The 23,466-nt window shown below is 39.8% G+C and overlaps 1 protein-coding gene across 3 annotated transcripts in view; it reads right to left on the bottom strand.

Moving 5' to 3' along the window:
• Positions 1-23,466, bottom strand: part of IFTAP (intraflagellar transport associated protein) — a 64,609-nt gene that overhangs the window by 26,269 nt on the left and 14,874 nt on the right. For all 3 annotated transcript variants that reach the window (XM_004756005.3, XM_004756003.3, XM_004756004.3), the window contains one exon: positions 20,793-20,948. In XM_004756005.3, coding sequence (XP_004756062.1) covers positions 20,793-20,925 — 133 coding nt within the window. In that variant the 5' untranslated portion in view covers positions 20,926-20,948. The remainder of the gene's footprint in view (positions 1-20,792; positions 20,949-23,466) is intronic.

A 23,466-nucleotide genomic window follows, 5' to 3' on the forward strand; every position in this document is an offset into this window, starting at 1 on the left:
TTCTCTTGAGCTGTCAATTGCACGGCTTCAGAGTCAGTGAGATTCTTGTTCACAGCTGGGTGCAACTCCAGAGTCCTTTGTTTGCTTCCTTCTACCCCATCACTGGCAGAGTTAAGACATGTGGGGGTACCTATAGGACATGAACACAGAGATACTGCTGGAGCACAGAGGTCACGTAACCTAGTCTATAAGCCAGTGAGGGAAAATGCAAATACTAACTGCACCACTTTCTCTTTAAAAAGAATTAAGAAATAACACAAGTTCAGGCCAGCTCTCTCTACTGACTCGGGAACCAACATCTGTGACTCCTAATGCTTTCCACGGGCACAGTAGAAACTCTAATGTGAAGCACTAGTCTTGGCAGGGGGCAGTGAGGGAACAGAGGGGTAGGAAGGGGGAGAGTGAGTGAGGTAGTGGGAGGGTTGCCGAGAATACTGCTGGAGTAATCGACAACAAAAAATTCTCTTCCAAATCCACAGGCTGAATGCTTGAGGTACTAAAAGACCAGAGAAGTGAGGTAGAGAAGGTCATGGGACTTCTCCTCCTGGACTTTTTTTTACAGCCACAGAGGGGTCCTTCATCAGTCCTAGGTCCAAGATAAGTGATGGTAGCAGGGTGGAGGGAGATAAGCGTAGTAACAGGAGGAGTTCCTCAAACTCCATCAAAGTTAGAGGCAAGAAGACTACTCGTGACTACCTGTCATTCTTCCTCAGTGCACTGTTCTCATAGGAGGTGGAAGTTTCCCTTCTCCCTGCTTATCCTTTATGTCTAGCACAACCTCAATCTAGTATTGACTAAGAAAACACTATGTCCCAGCACACTGTTGTAATAGTCTATTGACTTAAGAACCTGAAAAGCACAGCGATGTCTGGGAAGAATAGATGCTCTGTAAGGACAAGCTCTATTTATTCTCATAATCACTCAATGTACACCTCTGCCATTTCCAATAAAACATGCAGGTTATTTGACAGATAACCTGATGAAACTCCTTCAAAATAAAAAGCAATGTATCACAAAGTCCCAGGTTCTGATGCCGACGTTGGACTATTGTTGGGGTCTCAGATCTAACAAAATATTTGGCTCATCCTTTTAAAACTTTATTTCGTAAACATAAAGCTTTCATTTAAAAATACCAGAAGATTCAGAAAAGAATGTGTTCTCTCTCTGACAGAACCTATAGTTGAGGCCTCCTTCCTGAACCTTGAAAATCGTTCCACAAGAATATATACTCGATCACTCCAAAGACCCAGAAGTGCTTCTCATAAAAGCTTTTATCATTTTTTTTTGAAAAAGCAGCAAAATATAAATCTCTTGGCAAAATAAAATAGGAAAAAAAGTTCTTTTTTTTCAATATGATAATGTCAAAATGGCAGATGCTGGCACAGCCCAGAATCCAAAGTGGCCTACAGCCTGATCAGAGAGCCAGCTGCTGCCTCCTGGAGTTACCCCGGTGGCATTCCAAACGTGCCACCCAAGTGTCCGTCTCATCTCCTTCTGTTTCTGTGTTCCATTGAGCCCTCTTCCCCCTTTCATCTTATCCCTAATGCTCCTTGCTTTGAAATAAGTGTCAGACATAATACACTTTAGAAATCTAGCAGATATTTCAGAGCACAAGTAGGTTACTGAGACCTGAAAGAGAGTTTCTCTGGGTATTTCTGAGTGGAAACTTCAATACAGATGAAACAAAGGCTTTTTGTTGTTTTGTTTTGTTTTGTTTTTTTCCTCTCCTAAAGGTTGCATTATTCTGAAGCAATGGAATTTCAATTTTCTTTTGATACCAAACAGACACGCTTCCAACAGATCTCCCTTTTAAGGCCACCAACTAGACCCACCGTGTCTAATTTCAGGCCAAGGAAAAAGATTTCACTCCTTGAAAAGGTCGAAACCACAGATGCCTCGATAAATTAAACACTGATCGCATATTGATTGTATAGCTTCTGGATGAACGTGACCGCTTTCAGAGAACTCCACTTTGAAAGAAAAAAAAAAGTTTTAAAAAATTCAAATCCATCCATACAAAAGTCAGATTAGACTAGACCCCAGGTGCGGAGAAACATCACTGCACTGGCAGGAGAGTTTTCACAAATCAACACAACCAGCATCAGAATTCATGACCAAATCCCGACAACAACCTCCAGTGTCTTTACTTCTGCACCAGGGTCAGTGGCAATGTAAATCAAGAGCATGTTCTCAATCGTGAAGAGATATTGACCATGTGGCTAGAAGGAAAGAAAACTTCTTGGGGGGAAATTCTGTGCAACACTGGATATTTGCAAAAAGCCCTCTGCAAAGAGAATAGGGGCTAAGCAATCATGCTGATAACAAGGCTGGGTACTTTGAAAGTCAGGGGGTGATTTTCACATTATATTCCTAGCCTGGAGCAATGTTTCTCTGGACAATAATATTTGCTCTTGATTTGTCCAACCAAACTACTTCACTCCACTGCTTCTTGATCACATGCTCCTTGGTATCCGGCCTCCCCTGGAGCGATAGTCATTAGGATTAAATAAGCAATTTAAAAACCAATCAATCATAAATCAGAATAAATCCAAAGAAGCTAAATTCAGCAGACAAATGTTTTGTCTAAATTCCCTTCGCAGTGTTCTGAATTCCAACTGTTTTATGTTCTTCATTTGAAAGGGCACAGGGAAGAGAGGATTACCTCAGCCCGGCCAGTCAGGAATAATTGTGCTTTCCCCCAGGCTGGATGATAATTGACTCATTATTCACAGTCATAGCTCTCAAGCTGCCAAGACACAAATGCACAACCCTGGCCCAGGGGGAAAAAAAAAAAAAAGTGTGTGTCAAAGCCCAAGATGAGGGGCACAACAGCAGTAAGTTAACATTGTTGAAACATCCAGTTTTAGGTACTCATAGAGAGAAAAATGTGAAGAGAGTGTAAAGTGGTTGAAAGCTGATTTATGGGAAGAAAATCCGAGTGGCCGTTGAGTCATACAATCCGTTCAGTCTGGAAAATTATACTCCAGGCATCAACTATATGCAAGGTGACAAAGATGGGGAGCCCCAGTCCCTGCCCTTACAGAGTTTACACACCAAGAAGTTAACCCAAGTATGTCAACCACGAGAAGAGAATACAACCATGGAAGACAATGGAAGGGAGTCCAAGGTAAGAGAATGGCAAAATCACAACAGGTTTGGGAGAATCACAAGAGGCTTCACATAGACATGGAGCATCTGAGTTGGGCTTTGAGAGACCGCAACAAATTTCAACAGGCAAGCACTGCTGAGGTTATCCCACAGAGGGAAAATGGCATGAACAAAGCCCCCAAAATAGGAAAGCAAAGCCCCTGGGGAAGAGTCACAAAGTATTCCAGGAAGATGGGAGCACATGTGCTGTGACACATGGAAGGGCTGATATTTGGAGGGCCTGACAAAAACTCTGCAGTTTATCTAGGCCTTGGAGAGTCACAATTAGAGCTATGCTCTAAGGAGAGGAAATGAGTAGAAGGGAGCATTGCAGACCAGACACTGGAGTGAGCAATAGAAAGTCAAGGTAGTAATCCAGGTAAGAATTAAAGGGACCCTGAGCAAAGGATTTAAGAAAGAACTCCCTTTGTGAGTTCTTTTTTCATCTGTGAGACAGAAATGAAGACATTATCTCCAAGTGGTTATATTTCCTCCTCCCTGTAGATAACTCAGAATATGCACCTTATCTTCCCACTGGAATCTGTACTATTCTTCTAATTTGGCACACCCTAAGTAACTTCTTTTTTTTTTTTAACAATCTCTGTGAAGATGGAAGTAGATAATACAGCACGCTTGCAACCTGTGAAAGGGATTACACTCTGGTGCAAAAGAGGCTACACATGTCACCCCACAAGATAAGCTCACCTTCCCAGTGGATTCAGCCATGGAAGTGAGGTGGCCCACGGTAGCAGCAGATAGGGCACATTTGAACAAAGCTTTCCTTAGCTCCCAGAATCCTTAACAGGGTGACCGCTGCTGCTGACATGTCTACACAAGGTAGGATCTTGTTACATCCAAGAAGTTCCTTTCTTTTTCTATCACAATCCTTACCTACTTAAAACTTCCAAGTCTATGCACATACACTTCATTTTCTTAGTCGGAAATATGAGGACAGACAAACAGGTCTCTCCTCATTCTTGAGCCAAATCCAGAGTCACAAGGCCATAGACTCACCTAGTGAAAAACTTACAATAAACATCTCAGTATCCATGAAGAGTAGCTCTACTTCTCCATTAATGACGTATAATTTACTAAATTCACTTATTTTAAATGTACAATTCAATGATTTTTAATCAACACAGAGTTGTGCAACCATCACCACAATTAAATCTTTAGGTCACGTCCTTCACCCCAAAAAGGTCTCTGGGGCACATCTGAAGTCACTCCGTGTTCCCACATCTAACTGCAGGCAAACCATACCACTAATCTACTTTTTATAGCTATAGATCTGCCTTTTCTAGACCTTCCATATAAATGTAATCTTACAATATGTGGTCTTTGAGCCTGACTTTTTCACCTAGCACACATCTTTGAGCTTCACCCATGGTAGCATATATCAGTACTTCGCTCTTTTTTATCTACTGTGTGGAGAGATGCCATTCTGTTTTTTCCATTCACCAGTGAATGGACAATTGGGGGCTTTCCACATCTTGTACCCCCTTGATTCTGAGGCTGAGTTTGATCAAGGACCACTACTGCTAACCCAGTTCTGTGCTGTGCCACTACAGGATAAAGCCAAAACAAAAGACAGAGTTCCAGCCTCCCTCCACACCCAGACAGTGGGAAGAATGCACATACTCAGTGAAGCTAAAACTCTCTCATCATCTCTCTTCACATGGTCACAGCCTTACAATGAGGCCACTCTATTACATAGTCCTGTTTTCTTCAAATTTATCTGAAGTCACCTGAAACTACCTTTCTTATTGTTCATTGTCTACCTCTTCCCAGTAACGTAAGCCTAAGGAAAGCAGGGACCTCTTGGTCAGGAAATCACTCACAGTTCCTGAAAAGGAAAATATTCGTTCTCCACTCCAAAGGGCATGTAACATTTAAGACCGAACATAGAGTGATGCTCAACCTTTCCACCAGGGAGTTCACTGTGTGAACTGAGCTGGAAGATTCAAGGAAGAGTTAAGAAAGTTATAAGATGGTCAACTCCACTCAGATCATGATCTCAGAGCCCTGCACTGGGCTGTCTGCTCAGCAGGGAGCATTGCTTCCCCTTCTTTCTGCCTGCTGCTCTGCCTACTTGTGATCTCTCTCTCTGTTAAATAAATAAATAAAATCTTTTTTAAAAATAAATAAAATCTTTAAAAAAAAAAAAGGAAAGAAAGTTATAAGACATGGCCTTTGTCTATGAGAAACATATAATTTATTCTCTTAAAACCTGTACTCACTCAAAGGCACAACATTTTGCATATCTTTCAGCCAGCATTTCCATGTCTAAGAATTTATCCAAAAGAAATAATTAAGTATGTGGGCAAAGATTTCACTACAAAGCCAAAAATGTCTAATATTTTCCCTTGAAATTTTTTATTTAATCAAGGCCTCAAATTTTTGCATATCTTTGAATTTCCATGTGTAAAAATGTATCCAAAGGCCATAAATAAGAAGGGTACAAAGAAAAAAAAAAAAAGCATACAAAGATGTAGCTACTGAAAAAATAAATAAATAAGGCCAAAAGCATTACTAGGAACCTATGACGCTAGCCATGTCCACGCCTCAGCTGCCCTCCATACCCTCTGACCTCAGCTCCCCCCTCTCACCCTTGTTCCTGCCACTCAGGCCACAATGACCTCTTCCCTGCTCCTCAACCAGGCCCAGCGCTGCTGTGACCAGGCCTCCACACTGGTTGTTCCCTTGGCCTCAAATGCCTTTCCTTCAAGAATCTACGGGCTTTCCTTCATCAGCTCCTTCCAATCTTCACTCACATTTTACCTTCCCAAAGAGGCCCAACAGCATCATTCTACATAAAAATGCAACCCTATACCTCCCCACCAGCACTCATGACCCTCAGATCCTGCTCAGTATATTTTTTTGTCTTTACCAGAACAGTTACTATCTTCTAACATAAATATTTTTCTTACTTATTATGTTTACTGTTCGTTGCTCTCTCCCCCTGCTAGGATTCAAATTCCCTGAAGGGTAAAGACCTTTGTCTCTTTTGGTCACTTATGTGAGCATTACTTGGCACACAGTAGGTGTTCAATAAACATTTACTAAATGAATGAGGATAGACAATGCAACATCATCTGTAATAGCCAAAAATTGGAAATAACTAAATGTCCAACAAAAAAGAGAAGGGCGAAATAAATTATAGCATATCCACACAATTGAATACTATGCAGTCTAACAATTCTATTAAATTATCATATTTATTAATTGGGAAGTTCATAATACATTATGTGAAAAAGCAAGGAACAAAAAGTATGCATAGTATGATATCACTTTTATACAATAATTATAATAAATTTGCTGAATATATAAATGAATGAAAATATTAGGTTGAGACTTACTATAATGTAGGTACTGTTAATATAAATAAATATAAAAATATATGTGTGGTTTTTGTATATATGATTATTTAATCCTAATAACACATCTGTGAAGTAGAGGTTATTATACCCATTTTACAGATGATAACACTGAAACTCAGAGATTCTAAAAACTTTCCCAAGACCACCTCATTAGGAAACAGCGGAGCTCAGATTCAAATCCTGGTTGTCTCTAAGTCACATGTTCATAGCTAATAAGTGCATCTATACACAAACTAATAGAATAATTCAGCAAGGAAGTATACACCCATGGTTTATCTCTAAGATACAGGATCACAGTTTTATTAATTAGTTAACTGGATACCGCTTTAGTTGTATGAAACAGACATGGCTATTTCATTAAGCATGGCTTAAATGAAATAGAAGTTTATTTCTCTCTCATGCATTAATACAGAGATGCAGAGAATCCATAATAACATGGTTATTCTGCTTCCCAGAATTATTCTAGAACCCGGGCTACTTCTTCCTTTCTGCCATCCCTAGGGCACCACCCTTCTCCAACATGGTACACAATGGTGCACGACCCACTCTTGCTCTATGCAAGAGGATAAAGAGGAGAAAGTGTGTACCTCTGTTCCCTTCCGTCATTAGCAAAGGCATAGTTTAAGCTCTTCTATCAAGGAGGCACCAAAACAGAGCAGCTCAAACAGGAATTTCATTTCTCTCTCAGGTAATAATTTAGGGCAAGTGGGCAGGCTGTGTTCCATGAGATGGTCCAAGCACACAGGCTGGCGGGATGCTGTGCCATCCTTGGCACATGGCTTCCATCTCTGTGTCTAAGGATCACTCCCACAGTTGTCTATTTCCGGCTGGGAGAAAAAGATTAAAGGAGCCTAGGCCATGTTTCTTGAAGATATCACCCCAGAAGTTACACATATCAGTTCCCCTCCCTTCTTATTGGCACAAACTTGGGCAAACAGTTATACCCAGCTGCAAGGAGACTCGGGAATGTCATCTTTATTCTGAGGGGCCATGCAGCAGCTAAAAATGTTACTGCTATAGAAAAAGTGTATTTTTTGCTTGTGTGTGAGGGTGTGTGTGTTCATGCCTTTTTATTTTCTTACTTTCCTACCATGAACAAAAAAATAAACTTACCGGTAGAGGTGAAAAGCACTTTATCTAACCAAGTCTCTTCCAATCTTTAATCTAGGGAGAATACCTACAAGCATCTCCTTCCTTCTTAAAAAGTTGTTCTTAGAAATACTAAGAAAAGAATACATCTACATACATAATATCTCACATTTACATTTCTTTATATTGTAGACACAAGATTCTTTTAATATTCAACTTTGATGTCCCTCTTTTAAATCCTAGTTATCTAATCATAAAATTTTACATCTCAATAAGTTTTAAAAGTACCTTCATTTATAAAATACACAGCAAAAAAGGTACAAAAAGCACTGAAATTACTGGAGGAACACTTCCTAGAAGTACAGGTGACAACATACCTTCATGCCTATGTGGTCTCCCTACACTGTTGCCTGTGCACTTGCCAATGGCAAAATGCTCATAAAGAACATAGTTCTTCCAGCAATAACACAAGTAGCCAGATTTTCGCTGTGATGGAATAACTCTGGCCCGTTCACACATGCTCTACAATCCTTCAGACTTGAAACAGAATATACGCTAATCCAAAGCTCACCTTAAAATTCTGTAAGCAAGTATACCCTGTTCTCCCTATCAGAGATCAGCAAGATCACAGTAAAATTATTCTTCTAACCCGTCATTCTTTGTCTACTGTCGAAGTTCCTTTTTAAATAATATAAAATGGTGATGTGACATTAAACAAAAAAAAATTATGGTGAAAGTAAAATAATAGTTCTTACTCTCTGGGCAGGGCATGTAGATGATTTCTTCATGAAAGCTGTGGACCTTATTCCTGGGAAAATGCAGTACATACAAAAGCAGAGAATTTTATGGAACATAAACATTTCCCCCTCCTCTCCTTGATCTCATTCAGAACATATTTCTGAAAGTTGGTCTAGAAGTCAAGGCTCCTGGTCCATCCATACACTAGCACTGTTGAACTAAAATTTGGGGACTGATTCCCCAAGAATCCACATTTTAATAAGCTTATTAAATGATACTTGAGGTAAGACTCCCAAGGAAAGGTTTCTTGAAGTAGAATGCAAAAATTGAGAATTAAAAAGAGAGGAAGGTACAGGCTTCTCATTATAGAATGAAGAAGTTCACAGGGATGAAAGGGACAGCACGGGGAGTAGAGCCAATGGAATTTTAATATTGTATGGTGACACAGCTACACATGTGGTGAGCACATTACAATGCACAGAGTTGCTGAATCACTATGTTGTACAACTGAAACTATGTAACATTGTATGTCAATTATACTTCAATTAAAAAAAAAAAGATGTAGTATCTGATATCTTTGTCAAAGTATATAAATACCTTTGCTTCAAGGTTCTGTGTCGACATACTATTTAGTCTATCCACCAGAGGCCAGTGTAGGATTATTCCCTGAACTGTGCAGTCTTACACTATACGAGAGACTCTATACATAGATACTACACAATATATACCATACAGAGTTCATTTTGACTCCACCAAGGGTGTGGACAGCTAACACGGTAAACAATACTTTTACCTTCTTTATATTGTAGATTCAAGATTTTTTTTTTACTATTTAACCTTGATGTTTCCCTTTTAAATCATAAATAGCCTCCACAAATAAAAACCACACAAGAGTACATCTTTTTAAAACCTACCAAGTACCTTCATGTATATTTCATCGGCTTCACCTCACAACCATATGAGACATACTGAGCAGGCAGAATTATCCCTCATTTACAGATTCAGAGAGAATAAGCGACAGGCCTGCAGTGTCAAAGAATTAATAAGTGCCTGGACCAGGTCTTCTGAATCCTGAGCTCAAAGAGAACCCTTTCCGTAACACTGGCCCTGCTCGCAACAAAATGAGAAATAAAAGGGCAGTACACTAAACTCTTCATAAAACCAAATCCCATCAACCTAAAAAATCTTCCTTCACCCTGAGATCATACCCTCCTTCTGCCTGCCTACACAGTGATACATCAACTTAAGACAACCTTTTTTATGCACACAGGTTGGAGAAAGTCAGGGACTGCGAGGTTTTTCTACCCTTTTACAAATAAATGCTTTTTAGGAGTTTTCAAACTGCCCAAATTTGCAATAATCCAGGACCCATTCATTGGTATAAAGCATTGGGGCAATGCAAGAACACACTTAAACTGTACATGTCTCTCAGATTCCCTCATTTTTTTTTCCAGTGCACTTCAGGGTGTCCCTCATTTAAAAAAAAAAAAAAAAGCTTGAAGTCAAAAAAGGAGAAAAAACAGTCTGAAAAATCTACTGTTTTAATCATTCTGATTTCTCTTTTTTAAACTCATACAGAGGGTTTATTCTAATCTAAAACTGAGTCCCCCAGACCAAAGGCAATATTCTGCATATTGTTTTATCAGCACTACGTAAAGAGTGGTTAGTATTAGCTTACCAACTGACCTCTAACTATAGTGTGCTTGACTGCTAGTGTGCCTTCACACATCTGGAGCATTTGAAACGCAGAGCACACAGAAATAAGTAAGAATGACATATCAGACTAGGGACTCTGTCTCATTCATCTTATATTCCCAGATTTTAGCTCAATGCCTAAAATACAACAGGAACACAGTCAATACGGAAAATGATTTCAACATTTGCAAGAAGAACTGCAGTGACACTTTTTAATTGGGGACTAAGCCTAATACCCAGAAATTAGATGACTGGCTACAAGTCACACAAAGCATAATTGATGGAGGAGAGGAGGAAAACGTGGCACTTGATCCACAATCCCTTTTTTCTAATCAGCAATCCATACACTATAAAACCTAAGGCAAAGTCAGGCTAAGCTCAAAAAACACATGAAAATGGTATGATTCAAGGAGAACGAGTTAACTGGTGCCACTTAAACCTTTCTCATCTGGAGGGAATCCAAGTAGGAGGGGGAAGAAAAAAGACACTAACAATCTCAAACTAGACAGACTGTGGTTTGATTGTCATACAAAGAAGATGTGAGTTTGGCTGCAATAAAGTTTCCTGTTTGTATCCCTTTGGGTTTAGCTGACCATTTCAAAGAAAATATTATTGGTCTACGGCTGAGAGATTCCAGATTTGAAAGCCACACACATTTGAATACAGACCCATTCAACTGAATCAAAGGATACAGTCTTAAAACCACCTCAGTTCCAAGCTACACAATTTACTCTTTCTTTTCAAGCGTAACAGTACATTTAACAATGAATAATAAAAATAAAGTCTCAAGTTAAAGACCAATGCATACAAAACAACTGTGCACTCACTCAATATTGTTTTCATCAGCCTCTTAAAGGCTGACTGTGACCATCTTTAAAGTTTCTTTGGCCACTAGCAGTTTTCTGCTTGTCTTTTGTAGAAGTTCAAGATTCCATTTGCCTGGGACACTTGGGTGGCTCAGTCGGTTAAGCGGCTGCCTTCAGTTCAGGTCATGGTCCCAGGGTCCTGGGATCGAGTCCTGCATCAGGCTCCTTGCTCCGCGGGGACCCTGCTTCTCCCTCTGCCTCTGCCTGCTACTCCACCTGCCTGTGCTCTCTCTCTCACTCTAACAAATAAATAAATAAAATCTTTTTTAAAAGATTCCATTTGCCTAAGAAAATTTACCTCTCTCATCTATATCCACACACACAATATATATAATATATATATATGTTGAAAACATATACAGAGAATCAAAGAAAATTATTCTTTATTTATAGGCCAACCAAATTAAAAAGCTCATAATATTTTATTTCACTGAGAAACAAATTTATTGCAACAAAATACTATGCGTTAAAAACGCTGCCAAAAATAAATTTTAAAGCTTATAATTCAAAATGTTGTAAATACTTAAACATATTTTCTCTCCTTTATGCAATTACACCTGAACTATAGCAGGCACAGAAAACAAACGATTATCTATGGGCCAAATATTCATGGATAGAATATGAATCGTAACAACCACAGCTGAACATTTACGCTAATATATCTGAAACAAAATAGCTTAATCAGCTCAAAATGCATCGTAATTTGAGGGGAGAAATTTCCTTCTATCACGAACCAGTGGTTTTCTGTGTTTCCTAATTTGTCAATTTGTTCCCTAAATGTACTGATTTAGTGATGACAAAAGGAATAGAGAAAAAAATGAAAATTGCTTAATTACAGTTTACAGATGTTCCCCCAGAGAGAAAGAGTAGGGTGGTGCTGCTGGGGCTGTTTGTCCCACCAGGCTTGGCTCTGCTAATGATTTCACTTCATTCCACACTTTTTCCTCCTTCAGCCTTCTAGGTGGTTTTTGGTACTCTATTTTGATGAAGTCGTCACATACATATGGCTACTGATATAAAACCAATATAAACTGTATTTCTGTTCAGGGTCCTTGCAGGGCTCTCTAACTCCAATGTTTCTCCCCTCCTTTGCAAAATCACTTGCACTGTCTGCTTCTCTGTGTGGGGGACTGCATTACCAGAACTGTAGTCTCAAAACTAGTGGAGCCAAATTACTAGTTAAGAGCCTTATGAATGTAAAAATTCCTGGACCCCTCACTATAGAGCCTCTCATTTAATAAGCCCAGGATAGTGTCTAGAAATCTTTAGTCTTTCTTTCTTTTCTTTTCTTTTCTTTTTTTTTTTTTGGAAAGCTTTAGTCTTATATAAGTTTGATTTATATCAATATAAAACCATGTTCTTTTTTTTCCCCACTCTTTCTAGCAATACAAAAAAAAAAAAAAAAGAGTCAATGAAAAGCTTCGATGGGGCTTCCTTATTCTCTCCCTTGAGATGCCAAGATGCCAGACTAATTAGTGGGTTTTTTAATCACCTGGTTGCTTTCATTAGCAAGTCCTCCTAGGATGTCTCCTACAACTTTCCCTTGAGGTTAACATCCCAGTGGCCTATGTCTTCAGTCGAAGGATGGTGGCTGCTATTTGCTGGGCTGTTTCCACCGTGGGCTTCGCTGTTCAACTCCCATTTCCAAACGTGCCTCCCAAGCAGCCTTTTTTTTTCCCCCTCAGTGTGACTAACGGAAAATTTTTTTATAAAAAGGAAAAACAGAAAGACTGCAAATGGCCTGTGAACTGAAAACACCACTCAATATTCAGTAGGGAATTAAAGTGCCTGATAACAACCGCCCAGAAACTGGGGCGTGCGTGCCACCTGGAAGCAGAAAGCCGGCCGTTCGCTCCAGCTTCCTCTAGCCGGCGATCTGCCAGTTGCAAGGGTATCAAAACAATGTTAAGCCCGCTGGTCTTTGTCTAATACCGACTAAAAACAACCGCAAAAGGCTACACAGCAAGGATTATTTTTTGTTTTGGTGTGTTCTTTTACGAGTGAGAGAAAGCTGTTTTTTATGCTCCACTGAAATTTCTTTCCTGCTCTGAGATTGGTAAGAGGGCCAGCTGCTTTCGCTATTTTTTTCTCTGTGGTATTTTTCAACAGCCTACCTTAAATGCATCCTTCAGACAGGGAAAGGACTCTCTGTACCCCTATGGAACTTTAAAGATGTGTTTTTCTAGCGTTCCCATTCAAAACAGCTTTGGGGACCAAAATGATATGTCAGCTTCGGAAATGTGTTGTTTTATGCGCTGTCACCACTTTCATTTTTAATTACATTTTCTAGAGGTTGTCAAGTATGCGGAGCGATATTCCTTTGCCTGAACTGACAACTCAAAACTTATCAGTCCAGAGGAGTGAAGCAAATCCCAGCTCAGGATTCTAAGCTCTTGACAGAAGTGACGCCCAATAAAAAAAGAAACAAAAGCCTCCTGAAAACGAGAAACATGGACCTTTGAACAGGTCCCTCTGCCTCTGCGGGCTTGGCCTCTCCCAGGCAGGACACCTCTGACTGCTCTTAGACTCCTTCTTCTCCCTTGTCCTCTGTGACTCTTGTTGCCAAGTGCCCTCAGGGTCTCATTACCCTTCCCTGCTTTCCTTGTCCCCCTCTCCTGGTCCATATCCCTAAAGCTGTATTTCTGTTCAGGGTCCTTGCAGGGCTCCCTAACTCCAATGTTTCTCCCCTCCTTTGCAAAATCACTTGCAATATCTGCTTCTCTGTGTGGGGGACTGCACTGCCAGAACTGTAGTCTCAAAACTAGCCAAATTACTAGTTACTAGTAGTCAAATTACTAGTTAAGAGCCTTATGAATGTAAAAATTCCTAGACCCCTCACTATAGAGCTTCTCATTTAATAAGCCCAGGATAGTGTCTAGAAATCTTTAGTCTTTCTTTTTTCTTCTTCTTCTTTTTTTGAAATCTTTAGGCTTATACAAGTTTGACATTGTAAAAGTCTTTTTGATACTCAGCCAACTTTAAGAACCACACTGGTCTCTAGCAGATCTGCCCAGTAGAAATAGAACATAAGCCACAGGTGTGGCTTTAAATTTTCAAGCAACCACATTTTCAAAAGTTTTGAAAGTGAAGTTAATATTCATAATGTATTTTATTTAAGCCAATTTCCCAAAATATTGTCATTTCAAATGTAGTTAAAATAAAAATGTTATTGAGGGGCACCTGGGTGGCTCAGTGGGTTAAGCCTCTGCCTTCGGCTCAGGTCGTGATCTCGGGATCCTGGGATCAAGCCCCGCATCAGGCTCTCTGCTTGGCAGGGAACCTGCTTCCCCCTCTCTCTGCCTGCCTCTCTGCCTACTTGTGATCTCTCTGTCAGATGGATAAATAAAATCTTAAAAAAAAAATTAATTAAAAAAATAAATAAAAATGTTATTGAGGTATTTTACATTCTGTTCTCATACTAAGACTTCACACCCCTGTGTATATTTTGCATTTATAGCATTTCTCAATTCAGATGTGAATTTCTCATCAGAAATACTTGATCTGTATTTGTAGTAGTCAACCCCTCTTCCTTGAGGAATTTGTTCCAATACTTTCAGTGGAAGCCTGAAACTGCATATAGTACCAAACCCTATCTATACTGGTTGTTTCAAGTACATATATACCTATGATAAAGTTTGATTTATAAATTAGATACAGTAAGAGATTAACAACAATAAAGTAGAATAATTACAACAACATACTATAATAGAAGTTATGTGAATGTGGTCTCTCTAAAATATCTTATTATACCATATTTACCCTTTTTCTTCTTGTGATGATGTGAGATGATAAAATGCCTATTGGAAGAGATGGAGTGATATGAACGAGGCAGCAATGTGATGGAGTGTTGGGCTACTAGGACCTTCTGATGAGAATTCAGAAGGAAGACCATCTGCTTCCAAAGCCTGGTTGACCACAGGTAACTAAAACCATACAAAATGAAACCACAGATGGGGGGTGGGGAGGAACTACCATGTATCTCACAAAATTTACATTTGAAAAAATTGATTCACACATCTAAGTTGTCCCAAAAACATTTAAAAGCTTTCCAATAACTGAACTGAGAAGCAATATTTTTATTTAAGCTTAAAACAATTAAAATTAAGTGAAATTTAAAACTCAGTGAGCAGCACTAGCCACACTTCAAGTACTCAACTGCCTGCCACATGGGCTAGTGGTCCGTACTAGACAATGGGACCTAGTGATCACATCATACGGTAACTGTACCTTCCTGAAATTTGCAATGGTGACAGAGCATTGGCATAGCTCCTTATAGAACTAAATATGAATAAGTAAAAAAAATATATATATGGATTATACTCTCTTATGATTACGTAAGATTACTAAAATCTAAGATAAACTGAAACCTATTTAGAGGTTTTGAAACCCTAAGAGTTTGGAATAATCAAAGGCCGGACCACCACCAGTTTATAAATCCACAGGCATTGGCCATTTGGCCTGAATGTCCTACCCTCAGGAGGAATTTAACAAATATGAAGGAAGAGGGAGGTTGAGTCAATGGGCTTTTTTTTTCAAAGACGCATTGAAAGAATAATAAAACACTAAAATCACAAAGTATTGCAAGTGAAATGAGAAGAGCATCAAGAGAACTAGAAATGAAATCACACATCAAAATCAGAAACAAAATCTTTGATCTAGACATAGGAAAACAGGTTAGAGTAGATAAATACAGCAGTGCATAGAGAGCTGTTATGTGGTAATATAGAAACTGGTAGAATCACTGGGGAAGGGTCCTACGTGTTCTAAGATTAAAAGGAGAGAATGAAAAACAAAGAATTAGTTAAGTCATAAAAATCACAGTAGATTCATTTCAATTTCCAAACTATTTTAAGTTAAACAGTTGGCAAAGTGGGTAACTTTAATGGAAATTAATCATGCAGCCTGAAGAACAAAATCAGAACAATGACACTATGTGTGTCTGAGAGAGAGACAGAGAGAGAGAGATGTTAAGATCTGGGTATAACTACTATAACCCTCCCCCCAAGGTTTCTACTATATGTAACAAATGGACTTGAAACAATTGAATGTCCATTTCTAAGTCACTGGCTTCTTAAATATATAATTTCTGTGTGACCACAATATGAGTAGTAACTAGCACTCTAAAAACTGGGAGCAGATGGCTCCCAAATCCGATTGTGCGGTAATCTTGGTGTGAAAGAAAGTTAGAAATAACTCTCACCCTTACTAAAACAAGGCTCCATCTCCACCTCCACCATATATTATTTAAAGAATATATATATTAGTACTAAAACAAATGGAAACATGATCTAAAGGACAATCAACAATGGAGGCATTTTGAACATCTTTCAATTTGGCTCTTATCTGCCAAAACTTCCTGCATTCTATTTTACTTATGTCTTAGGACCCAAGGCAATTTTTGGTTCAGCAGTTACTGCAGACTCACTATGGGCATCCTCTTCAATGGGTAGATTATACTGTCTTCCCCGCCCAAGTCAGTGCTGTATGTCCCTCTTATGAGCTCTCACAAAATTCTGTATTTTCCACCATTCTGGTACTTATCATACACTCATGTAACTTTTTGTCTACTTATTCATCTTCCCTCCTAGATTATGAGCTTGAAAACATAACCTATATCTTATTTTTGGATCCTCATCACCTAAAACAATACATAGACCATTAGGAGACACAGATTAATGAATAAGTGAATAAAGGCATTAACAGAAAATCAAATACGTTTTCACAATCTGTGTTTTCAGAGATCACAAGTAGGCAGAGATGCAAGCAGAGAGAGGGGGAAGCAGGCTCCCCGCTGAGCAGAGAGCCTGATGCGGGGCTCGATCCCAGGACCCTGAGATCATGACCTGAGCCGAAGGCAGAGGCTTTAACCCACTGAACCACCCAGGTGCCCCTAGATGTAGAGTTTAGAAAGACCTGTAAATTAGGGATGTCTGGGTGGCTCAGTTAGTTAAGCCTCTGCCTTCATTCAGCTCAGGTCATGATCCCAGAGTCTTGGGATTAAGCCCCTCAGAGGGCTCCTTGCTCAGTGAGAAGCCTGCTTCTCGCTCTGCCTTTATCCCTTCTCCCCGCTTGTGCTCTCTCTCTCTCTTTCTGACAAATAAATAAATTTAAAAAAAAATTTAACCTGTAAATTAATCACATTCACAAAGAAACTGAGATGCCAAAGATTGAAACTTAGCCTCTTATCTTTACCCACAATAATATCAACAACATAATAACATCTTCACCAATAATGAATAAAACCAAATTCTGCACACTGACTTTCTTTTTTTTTTTTTAAGATTTTATTTATTTATTTGACAGAGAAAGATCACAAGCAGGCAGAGAGGCAGGCAGAGAGAGAGGAGGAAGCAGGCTCCCTGCTGAACAGAGAGCCCGATGTAGGGCTCGATCCCAGGACCCCTGGATCATGACCTGAGCTGAAGGCAGCGGCTTAACCACTGAGCCACCCAGGCGCCCCTGCACATTGACTTTCTAATACAAATCTTGCAACTTGGTCTTACTCTCTTGAACTGATGACAATACTGAGAATTCAGTTATAACTGTTTGTTTAAAATAAATAATTAATATGTCTCTTTAAACATTTTGATAGAAGATTGTATTTATTATCAAGTATGTACCATGATCTAAAAAAACCAGAATTGCTTTAAAAAAAAAAACCCTGCCAAACGTGATCAACATCAACATACTGGAGCAAAGATTTTGCTACAATATTTACAGTTTCCAGTGATTTTTCCAACAGTCTGAAGCAATGATGTGAGTTTCTTACAACCAGGCTATAGATAAATTTTTTCCAGGGAAATATTTTTAATAGGATTACTGACCCTTTTAACACTCTTGGAAAGAAAATGAATCCTATAAGCATTCTGGCATATAACTATTATAAAAATAAATAGAACAGTCAGTCAGGGGAAATCGTAATAGACTTGAGAAACCAAACTCTAAAGAAATGCACATGATAGTGTATTGGTAACCACTTTCACAGGGAGAAGATTCTACACATTAGCAAAACTGAGCACACGAAGACAGACGAAGGGCTGGAAAGAAAGGGCAAAGTCTGAAGAAACAGCTTTCCTGTCTTCCTTAAAACAGAATCACAATCACTTCGATCAATTCTGCGGGCTGTCACTTGATGCTCCGGCTGTCCCTAAGGGCTGTTTGGTTTTTCAGAAGGTACTTAAATGTTTCAGGGGGGACAAGGACGCTTACTGATTGAAGACACATTTTTGCACTCACGATTCTTTGTGCTTTAAGAAGAATTTTTTCAGGTCATTAGTTTATAATGTGAACTGGCGCCTAGGGATATTTTGAAAGGAGAAAAAAAAAAGTGCGCTTGGAGATGCAGTTTATGTGACTTGCGTCATCATTTATTTCAGCTCAGTTTGGAGCCCAAAACTGAACTTGCAATGAAGTCACCATATCTGCAACAGTTTCTTTCTCAGCATGCAATGACCTAACAGAAATCTGAGAACAGAATATACACCCCTTGGCCTCAAAACAAAAACATTATAACCTCTTTAAAATATCCACGTGCTTGCAAGAAGTTCTTACTGTTTCAGAGTATGAAAATAAAGTCAGTTTTACAACTAATTTCCAAAAATAATTTGGATTATCAAAATGCCACTGGCATTCAGAATGTATTAATCCTGCTAGTGTTACTTGTTTCCAGGACCCTACCCCAACCATTCACGCTGCGCTGTTAGGTACAGAAAGCATGGAACAAAATCCTTAGGCTCAGGGAAGGCAAAAATCTTCCCAAACCCAAGGTCACAGACCAAAAGATGATTTGGCCATGAATCAAGAGTAGTTGGATCCACATATCCTGTCAGAGGAGATCATTCACAACCTCAAAGTAAACTAGATATTACCTAATTTTTCCATTAAGTGCAAACAAAAACACAGTCCGCAGTTTAAAATTGTAAACAAAACAAATATGGATATTCCAATGGATGAGGGAACAGAAGGCTGGCAGAGGGCAAAGCAAAAGCTGACACCCTACTCCTCCCCCAACCCCTGGGTGGGACAAGTGTGACATTCTTTAGGAGTCTTCCAACTATGTTAATGTTAATACCTTGTTAAGAAGGGGAAAAGGACCTGGACAATGACAAGGCCTAATGGCCTCCAGTATTCTGTAGGTCCTCTTTAGCATATGAAAAGTTCTCCATCATATATAACCTGTCACGCCTCACAAACCCGGGGCAGCAGCTCTTTCTGCCTGTGGGTCCTGTCCCCGTGCTTTAATAAACCATCATTTTGCACCAAAGATGTCTGAAGAATTCTTTCTTGGTCATCGGCTCCAGACTTCACCCCACTGCACCTCACCTACATTCTAAAACTTCATCACAACTATCTTGCAAAAGAAGCAAGGTAGACTCTGGACGCCTGGGTGGCTCAGTTGGTTGAGCATCTGCCTTCGGCTTGGGTGATGACCCCAGGGTCTTGGGATAGAGTCCTGCATCAGGCTCCTTGCTCCATGGGGAGCCTGCTTCTCCCTCTGCCTCTGCCTGCCACTCCCCCTGCTTGTGCTCTCTTTCTGACAAATAAATAAATAAAATCTTAAAAAAAAAAAAAAAAGAAAGAAAGAAAGGTACAATCACTTTTCCTTTTCTTCACTGTAAAAACCTTTCTTACACATTTGTTAAGGACAAATGATAAATGGTTTAAAATCATGAAGTCAAGTATCCTGACAAATGTCATCACCTCGGGAGATTCTGAAACTCCCTGTTCTCAGTCAGGTACACATTAGAATCCCCAGGGGGAATTTTTACAAAGTGCAGGTTTCTGGGCACCCGTTAAGACTCTGAGGGGGCCCCAGAATCACCGCGCTCTACAATACCCTCCGCTGAGTCCACAGTGCAGCAAGGGGGGAACCTACTGCCTCACAGATGTGGATTGATGACCCACAAAGAACCAGAATGAGAGCAGGTCAGCAGCAGGAGGGCTGAAGCGAAACCCAAAACGAAGAGGACAAACTCAAACGCCTACAGGCACCACTTGGGTGAATGAAGCAGGTGAGGCACACGCACCCATGCATTTTTACCATGTGTGAGAGCCAGAGGGTGTGACAAACGGGGAGCTCATACAGCAAAGGGCTCCCGAACTCTAGCTGCTATTGCCATCAGGGAAATAAGAGGTAACAGGTCTCCTCTCTTAATTGGAAATACACAAAGCAAGTCAATATTTTTATGTAAAATTTCCCATTCTTTAAATGTTAGCTCAATAAAAAAAAAAAAAAAAAACACAAGACATAATGAAACAGGCAATATGGGTATGGCTTTAGGCTTCAATTTATCACTTCCGATCTAAAGGATTGTTTCCATTCTCTAGAAACCCTAGCATCATCATCATAACGATGACAAGAACACAATACCTAGCATTCATTAAGTATTTACGCGCTTGCCACTAGGCTCAGAGTTTGACTTGAAATTACCTCAATTAACCTTCATCCTTTAAGGTACTGTTTTTACCCCAACCCCAACTCAAACCCCTCCGCCAAGGTCACGTGCCCAGAAAGTGGCAACACCAGGATCCAAATGGATACAGTGTAACTCCATAGCCTATACTATGCTGTATGTCTTAAACGTTTTAAATACACTTTAAAAAACCTCCACTCTTTGCAGTTACATTTCTTCAAAAATAAAGGAATTACACAAAATTATTTCTCAGGTCCCTGTTGATTTTCAAATGCAATGGCTCTGACTCCATAATACAACTCTTGGTTGTATAAAAATGTTGGTATTTATATCCATCTGTCTCAAACACCTGATTAAAAGAAAGGAATGGATGCTTACTGCACAGTCTTTTTGAAAAGGCAGCAAAGACATAAGATTATAATAAAATCTATCTCTACTGCTGTAGAAAGTCTACTTCTCCATTTTACCTTTTGAAAGATGAGTAAAAGTGCTCAGGAATTCTTCATATGTTTGTTCATGGCAATTTACAAACTTATCCAAGACTTCTTCAATTAATTGATCTTCATCCATGATCTCCAAATCTGATATTTGGGCAGGCATTCCTTCTCACAAGGCCACTTTACCTAGGAGACAAAGAAAAACACGAACTAGAGAGTTGTGCAGGACCAGCCTCCTTGAAAATGCTGTAGAAACCTGCAGAAATTCAGTCTTTCAAGGTGAGATGGATTTCAAAGTATGTCAACCATGCATCCAATGACAACAATAATAGCTTATATTCATAAGCTACTTATTTAGCATTTACTATGTATGAAGGGCTGTTCTGAGCATGATAATGTTAACTTTGTAACAATCTGAGCTCAGGTCACAGAGCCAGTAGGTAGAAGTAATGGGTTCTAGAGCCGGATCCTTAGAACGCATGCCCTTACACACTTTACGATGTTTTTCATTCTATCTGTTACGTGACACTCTGGCCCCACCATGTACTATTGTACTGTTGCGGCCAAACAATTGACTTGTCTGTGCTTTAACACACCCAGCGACTCGGAACTCTGAACATTCCAAAGAAACCTTTGGACAGCTCTATTAAAGACCTCTTTTAAACTCTCTCCCTGTACATTTCCCCAACTGGTCCCTGAGCCCCTGAGATCATACTGAATAATTTCAATCCTTCTTCTACAGGACAGCTTTCCAAATATTTGAACAAGCCTATGCTGTCCCTCCTCAATTTTATTTCACTCACTTAAATTTCTTTTTCAAAACCCAGCTCAGAATTCGGTTTCTCTCTTAGCCTTCCATCTCCCATCACCCCAGAGAGCTGATCATAATTTCTCTGGGCTGCTTCTGGACTCCGACGTACATTGTATTAGAAATAGCTGTGTACATTTCTGTGTCCAATTAGACACAAATCCCATGAAAGGCAGGGCCCCCGTCTTTTCATTTTTGTACTCCAAATGTTAACAGCTTAGGATGGGGCATACAGCTGGCAATCAATCAATATGAAGCTAAAATTACTCATTTAAGCAGGTACAGTAGTCAAATACTGCTAGAAGCTGGCAAAACATTCAACTAAAGTCGCCCAATTATTTCACCTATGCCTAACATGACATAACTTCAAGAGTTTCCCCCCTCCTGCTCAATCTACCTGGAAAAGATTTCATACTGTCTGCATCTCCCTTCAAAATATACAATTCTTGGGGCACCTGGGTGACTCAGTTGGTTAAGCAACTGCCTTTGGCTCAGGTCATGATCCCAGAGTCCCAGGATCCACATGGCACTCCCAGCTCCACAGAGAATCTGCCTCTCCCTCTGACCTTCTCCCCTTCTCCTGCTCTCTCTCACTCTCTCTCAAATAAATAAATAAAATCTTAAAAAAAAAAAATGCCATCCAAAAATGAAGCCAAGATCCCAGACATGGTCTGGATCCCGTGAAACTGGACTAACTCTCACATTCCAAACACTGCACTGTGTCGCCGACGCGCACCCACGTTGCCGGTAGCCTGCTCGCACTGTCAGTTCGTTTAACACACTGCTAAATGCCTGTCAGCTGAGACACAATGCTTCCATCCTTGCAGTGCGAACTTAGTTTTTCCTTGTGATATTTCATCTTGTTAAATTCCATTCATTCGGTATGAAATATCATTCTTGCATAGCTTTGAGAAATTTACTATCTACAGAAAGCAGAAGAGTCTTTACTGCCTACACAGTCAGTGTAATTCGCGGGGGATAATAAAAAGGAGGGGGTTCTCCAACAGTGTACAGCAGGAGGAGAAAGGGCCGAGCTTCTTCCGTTTCTCTAAAACAGGAGAAAACTTTGTTATTTGTTACTCATTTTATTTGGTATTTACCAAAAGTTCAGAAAGACACAAAAGTGTTCTCATAAGATGACATCTAACATCATCTGGGGGCAAGACCTGATTCGAATTAACATGAAAGTATTTACGGCTTTTATTTCTTCTACTCAGGGTGACTGCTCATACATTTCCCTGAAGAAATCTTAACGAGCTTGTTTTTGAGGTGCTTTCCCAGACCCCACTGTAGATTTTGTGTCATATGTGGTATTATCCCTGATTACCTTTATAAACTCCAAAAAATTCTGAATTCTGAAACACATCTGACCATAAGGGTTTTTAATAAGCAACTGTGACTCCACACACCCCTCACAGGATCGCTCTGAGGATCAAATGGGCACACACGGCCCTTCAGAACTGTCGGCCACCATGATCATGATGGTAACAGACCAGACTTAGTATTATACTCTGCCCTTGACCTGCTTTGACTGTGACCCCTCTGCCTCTGAGGGCACCAATGTCACCTGAAGATAAATAAGATAAGCACTCATGGTTTACACCTCTAGATAAAAATATGCTGTTGCAGAACCCCCCAAAATAAGATGGAAATAATAGGGGCACCTGGGTGGCTCAGTGGGTTATAGCCTCTGCCTTCTGCTCAGGTCATGACCCCAGAGTCCTGGGATTGAGCCCCGCATTGGGCTCTCTGTTCAGCGGAGAGTCTGCTTCCCTCCCCTTCTCTCGCTGCCTGCCTCTCTGCCTACTTGTGATCTCTGTCTGTCAAGTACATAAATCTTTAAAAAATAATAATAATAAAATAAATAAAATAAAATAAAATGAAAATTTTCTACAG

Source organism: Mustela putorius, unplaced genomic scaffold, assembly GCF_011764305.1.
Source record: "Mustela putorius furo isolate JIRA1106 unplaced genomic scaffold, ASM1176430v1.1 tig00003859_pilon_pilon_pilon, whole genome shotgun sequence".
Taxonomy (NCBI): domain Eukaryota; kingdom Metazoa; phylum Chordata; class Mammalia; order Carnivora; family Mustelidae; genus Mustela; species Mustela putorius.